The following is a 6,000-nucleotide window of genomic DNA, read 5'->3' as shown; positions in this document are numbered from 1 at the left end:
CAAATGGAAATGTAGTTTGCAATGGCACAAGGGGCTGCCTGTGATCTTGCGAATGGAAATGTAGTTTGCAATGGCACAAGGGGCTGCCTGTGATCTTGCGAATGGAAATGTAGTTTGCAAATGCACAAGGGGCTGCCTGTGATCTTGCAAATGGAAATGTAGTTCGCAGTGGCACAAGGGGCTGCCTGTGATCTTGCAAATGCTATGCCTGCTTGGGAGTGGGAAATGTAGATTTGGGCAGGGGGGGTGTTTGGCCAGAAAGAGACGTACATTTCAGCCTTCTGTCTAGGAATAATGCCAAAATGTCCTCCATTTTGAGCATGCCTAAGAAACATGGATTTATATTAACATTTTAAAAAAATTATCAATTTTTTTCATGTGTCCTCCATTTTTTATAAAAACGTGTCCTACATTTGAAAATGTGGCTCTACATTTGTCCTACATTTGTCCCGGCTTGGAGGTCCTGCCTTATGGCAACCCTACTCAGGAGGGAAAGGCAGGAAAGGAAGGCTCTGCTTTGGAAATATAGCTCTCTCTGTGTATCCTGTATGTTTGTGTCTGTGTGTCTGTGCTGTTCTTATGGCTGGGAATGGAGATGAGAACTGAGGAGAAAAGAAAGGGTCATTTTTGGGCAAATTCAGAAATTCTGTGCATCAAAGTCAAGTGTGTTGAAACAGTAAAGAACTTTATTGAGAACACATAGAAATTCAGTGTTTAAGCCAGAACTGACCACTCCAATACAAACAATATATTAAAACCCCTAAAACCTAAAACATCACCCTCTGCCAAACCTAGCCCCCACTTTCAATTCCCACAGTCTCCGCCTCACAGGTAACAAGGCCCCCTTTTGCCATTCCCAGAAACTAGCCCTTTCTGTTAATACCTGCCCCCACCTTTCTTAAGCCAAAATCCCACACATTGCAAAAGCTATAATTCCCATAACTATGCTAACCAGCTGCAACAAATCCCAACCTCCCATCTACCTAACCTATACCACAACCCACAATCCCCAGCCAAATTGACAACCCAAAGCAATTATCTATACTATTGGCAATTAAAATCTAAACTTAACAAAATTCAACTTGAAAACATACAGAAATATTGACAGAGAAATTTTACAAATAAGATCACAAGGGCCTTTTCTGTATTCTGTATTTTTTGTATTCGTTATTGACAAATATAATGTTAGGATTTGTGTGGCTTCTCTCCTCTGTGGACTCTCTGATGTGCCGTTAGGTGTGACTTCCGAGAAAAACATTTCCCACAATGCTGGCATTTGTATGGCTTCTCTCCTGTGTGGATTCTCTGATGTGTCACTAGGTGTGACTTCTCAGAAAAACATTTCCCACAACACTGGCATTTGTATGGCTTCTCTCCTGTGTGGACTCTCTGATGTTTCACTAGGTCTGACTTCTGAGAAAAACATTTCCCACAACGCTGGCATTTGTATGGCTTCTCTCCTGTGTGGACTCTTTGATGTCTCACTAGGTCTGACTTCTGAGAAAAACATTTCACACAACGCTGGCATTTGTATGGCTTCTCTCCTGTGTGGACTCTCTGATGTTTCACTAGGTATGACTTCCAAGGAAAACATTTCCCACAATGCTGGCATTTGTATGGCTTCCCTCCTGTGTGGAATCTCTGATGTATCATTAGGATTGACTTCCGAGAAAAACATTTCCCACAACGCTGGCATTTGTATGGCTTCTCTCCTGTGTGGACTCTCTGATGTATCATTAGGGTTGACTTACGAGAAAAACATTTCCCACAATGCTGGCATTTGTATGGCTTCTCTCCTGTGTGGACTCTATAATGTCTCACTAGGTCTGACTTCTGAGAAAAACATTTCCCACAACGCTGGCATTTGTATGGCTTCTCTCCTGTGTGGACTCTCTGATGTATCATTAGGATTGACTTCCGAGAAAAACATTTCCCACAACGCTGGCATTTGTATGGCTTCTGCCCGGTGTGGACTCTCTGATGTATGACAAGGACTGACTGGAAAGGAAAACATTTCCCACAATGCTGGCATTTTTGTGACCTCTTTCCTGTGTGGACTCTCTCATGACTCAAATGTTTTTCTGTAAAGAAGGACAATTACAGATGAGACTGAAAATCAGACTTAACAAAGGAGGGTGTTACCACATGATTTAGCCCTCATTAATCCCTCCTTCTTAGAGATTAAATTAATAAAGTTGCTGTGAGTAAGCCAAGCCTGACCCTGCTGCTTATGCCTCTAAATCCATTGAATGGTTGCATTCTTACTCATAGGAGCTAGCAAAGAAGAGACTGTATGGGGACTGCCTTGAGGGAATCAGTGGAAGAAGATAGTCAAAGGACTGTTGAAAAAAAATATTTAATTAAACATGTGCAAAAATACTTTGATTGACAGGTGGCATCATATCCTGTGAGACGGCCATAGACTGCTGAGTCAGAGCACATGGCATATGCAAGCTAACTGCAAAGGATGTTTCATGCTATGTGGCACCAGGAGATGACTCACAACCAATACAGTATGCAGCTCACATGAGGATTGGAGTGGATTGGATCTGAGTTGTGTGAGCAAGAGATGGTGAAGTTGATGGAAGTTGGAGAGGAGAGCTTGCAAATATTTGTATTATTTTGCAACTCAAGATAGAGAACCTCCAAGGATTTCAATGAAATCGACTGTGTTTGTGACTTATTTTTAAGTGTGAAAAGTGGTCAGTGCATTGCAAATGCCTATATCTGGATATTTGCTTCCGTACTCTGCTATGATATTTTTGAGCTGTATTTGGTGCATCACCCTCAGATTGTAGCGTACATTGGCTTGTGAACGCGATCAAAATTCAGAGCCAACAAGAATCTGAGAGCCGGTGAGCTAATGCCTTTTGTCTGATGTATTTGCATCCAACACCCATTGCATTCAATTCGTTTCACACCATTCTTCCCCCACAAAGGAAATATTCTAAAGTGATATAAACCTTTCTGAACTCACAGTTTCTGCTCCCAAGCAGAAACCAATTTCAGTATAAATATCAGCCCCGACTTGCTGTTCTTCGGTGTCAGTCCAGTTACAGATAGACACTCTGTTTGTTTTCATGGCTAAACACCTCAATGCACTCACCAACCCCAATTGTCATGGGAACTACGGACCTCTCCTTATTTCAAATCCTCAACAATTGGAATAAAGATCTGGATAGATAACGTATCACCATTATCAAAGCCTTACATCTATTCACCACTCCACCTTTGTTACCTAGTTCTTGAGTGTGTGCATGAACACTTCTATGTATGTGTCTGTGTGTTTTGCTTTCCCCCTAAATAAAACACAAAAACCTATTTCAAATGCCTCTGAAGATCTGTTTGATTCAGGACCTGCTATAGATTGGCTGAGTCCAGAGGTCACTATTGCCCCAGTAAAACTATTTCGCTCTATTGAACTAAGTACCAAAATCCCCTAAAAGCATAGCACTTGCGTCCCACAACATTCCAGAATTGGCAGTTTAGCATTGGATATTTAGAAACCTTACAAAGTGGAGAACAATAGTACCTCCCTAAAACTAGAAATTCCAAGATTCCATAAGAAGTTGTTATGACAATTAAATTACGTGTGAAAGGGAACTAGGAATGGTAGTAGAGAACAAGTTGAACATGTGTCAACAGTGTTATGCAGCAGCTAAAAAGGCCAATGTGATCCTAGGCTGTATCAATAGGAGTATAGTGTCAAGATCAAGGGAAGTAATAGTGCCACTCTATTCTGTTTTGGTTAGGGCTCTCTTGCAATAATCCTGTGTCCAGTTCTGGGCACCACAATTCAAACAGATGTTGAGAAGCTGGAGCATGTCCAGTGGAGGGAAACCAAAATGGTGAATGGTCTGGAAACCATGTTCTCTGAGGAACGACTTAGGGAGCTGGGTATATTTAGCTTGGAGAAGAGAAGGTTAAGAGTGGATATGACAGCCCGGTTCAAATATTTGAAGAGATGTCATATTCTGGATGGAGCAGGCTTGCTTTCTGCTACTCCAGAGAAAAGGACATGGAACAATGGATGCAAGCCACAGGGACAAGAGATTCCACTTAACCTTTAGGAGGAACTTCCTGACAGTAAGGGCTCTTCAACAGTGGAATATACTCCCTCAGAGTTTGGTGGAGTCTCTTTCTTTGGAGGTCTTTAAACAGAAGTTGGATGGCCATCTCTTGGGGGGTGCTTTGAATGTCTATTCCTGCATGGCAGAAGACTGAAACGGATGATCCTTGTGGTCTGTTTCAACTCTTTGATTCTATAATTCTAAAGTGGAATCATAGCACTCTGACAGTGAATTATGAAAGGGCCCTCAGTCTTAACAGGAAGGGCAATGGATTCAGGTTCCTTACCCACAGAGGCCACATTCTCGTAATTCTCCATCATCACATTACTGTACATAAGTTTCTGCTTCTTCGTCAACATTTTCCATTCCTCTTCGGTGAAATATACCGCCACATCCGCAAAGGTCACCTGCAACAGAAAATAGCCCTCATCCAGAGAGTGACTAAACAAAAGCGGAGGAAAGCACATGGTGCATTGCAAATATTATTTGATCACTTTAGAATTCAGTCCAGGAAATAAACTTTAAATTCTGCAAGCCAGAAAAAAGCTGCAGCCTTTGAGATCCAGTTTGTCTCGAATCCTATCAATATAATATACAATATAATAAAGAATATAATTTAGGCCATTTCTGGAATATTATTGATTGATTAGGATACTGAGTATCCCAACATGTATAGTACATTTAGTCACCAATGAATTATAGTGCATTTAGCCATATCTCACCTAATTTCAGAGGTATATTTCATTGTTAAAAACAGTTCTGGGGAGTGCTCTGGGTTTGAGGGCCACTGGGCCCACCCTCAGTTTAGGTCCAGAGATATTCTTCCATATCCCCCAGCATTTCACAGATGGGGAAAGCAAGACACATGTGGCTAAGCAACACCAGAAGGTGGTCAAGATGGCCAAAGTTGTATGATAAAGATCACACAAGCGAGGAAGGGTACCGCAGTTTGCTTTTGCCTCCGTCTCCTGGCAAGGGCAAGACCCTGCTTCCTCCTCTCCTCCCTTCTCCCCTCTTTTGAGTGGAAGGGATGAACACTCTTTTGAACTTGGAACAAATTTTTCAGCAACTGAACTGACCTGAGGAGAATGGGGAAAGTGGGAGGAGGAGAGAGAAATAGGACATTTTCTAAGCCCCTGAAAAAATGAGGTGACAGAGGATTACCCAGGACTCTTTCTGCCAAACTGGGACAGTATGTTCTCTGCTTGCTTTCATGAGCCGGACCAGACATAGATGAAACTAATAGTAAGGATGGCAACTTACCAAAGAGCTGTTGTACCTCAGGAGCCTCTTTCTGTTGGAGCCCGACTCCCTCCGCTTGGCCTCTGTTTCGGCCATCAGGTGGGCAGGGGGTCCTGGTGGCCCTGCACTTGGTCACGCCCAGCAAGAGAGGCCCAAAGCCGTGTCCAAGGAGGCCGAGATGAAGGTCCTGAGAAAAGGGACCAGGATTAGGATTGACTTGCAAGAAACCCTGCAGCACTCAAAGACACAAAGAACAGCATCCTGCTGGAGACATACGCAGGTGACAAATGCCTCCTTTGGCCCAATGCAGAGGTGGGCATCCCCTTCCTCCCTCTCCACCAAAGAAAGCTCCCTGGACCTAGCATAGATTTACTTCAGCTCCCCTACTCAACAGATACTCCATGCCTTATTAGAGGGGGGGGGGATTAGGGGATGGGGAATTAGAGAGGCCCCTGGCTATGTCCCCATAGATAGATGTGAAATCAGTCCATCATAAATAAATAAACCATCTGCTGAAACCTGCAAAGGTCGCCAGTGCTTTTCCCCAGCATCAGCCCCTTTCAGAAGAAGGCTGCATGCACACTATGGAAATAAGGCACTTTGACACCGCTTTAACTGCTCAGTGCTATGGAATCCTGGGATTTTACCTTTAGGACACTTAGCCTTCTCTGCCAGAGAGTTCTCATGC

The 6,000-nt window shown here is 43.1% G+C and overlaps 1 protein-coding gene across 1 annotated transcript in view; it reads right to left on the bottom strand.

The window, feature by feature from the left end:
* Window positions 1–1,113: 1,113 nt before the first annotated feature.
* The window catches only part of LOC149290524 (uncharacterized), a 39,497-nt gene continuing 34,610 nt past the window's right edge, over window positions 1,114–6,000 (bottom strand). The window contains exon 2 of the mRNA XM_089489362.1: window positions 1,114–2,081. Within this exon, the coding sequence (XP_089345488.1) occupies window positions 1,186–2,081 (896 nt within the window). The 3' untranslated portion in view covers window positions 1,114–1,185. The remainder of the gene's footprint in view (window positions 2,082–6,000) is intronic.

The sequence above is a fragment of the Sceloporus occidentalis genome, unplaced genomic scaffold (assembly GCF_023333645.1).
Source record: "Sceloporus occidentalis isolate IW3139 unplaced genomic scaffold, rSceOcc1.0.p SCAF_39, whole genome shotgun sequence".
Lineage (NCBI taxonomy): Eukaryota > Metazoa > Chordata > Lepidosauria > Squamata > Phrynosomatidae > Sceloporus > Sceloporus occidentalis.
The sequence above is the reverse complement of the archived record's forward strand: the minus strand, read 5'-3'. Positions and strand labels throughout refer to the sequence as shown.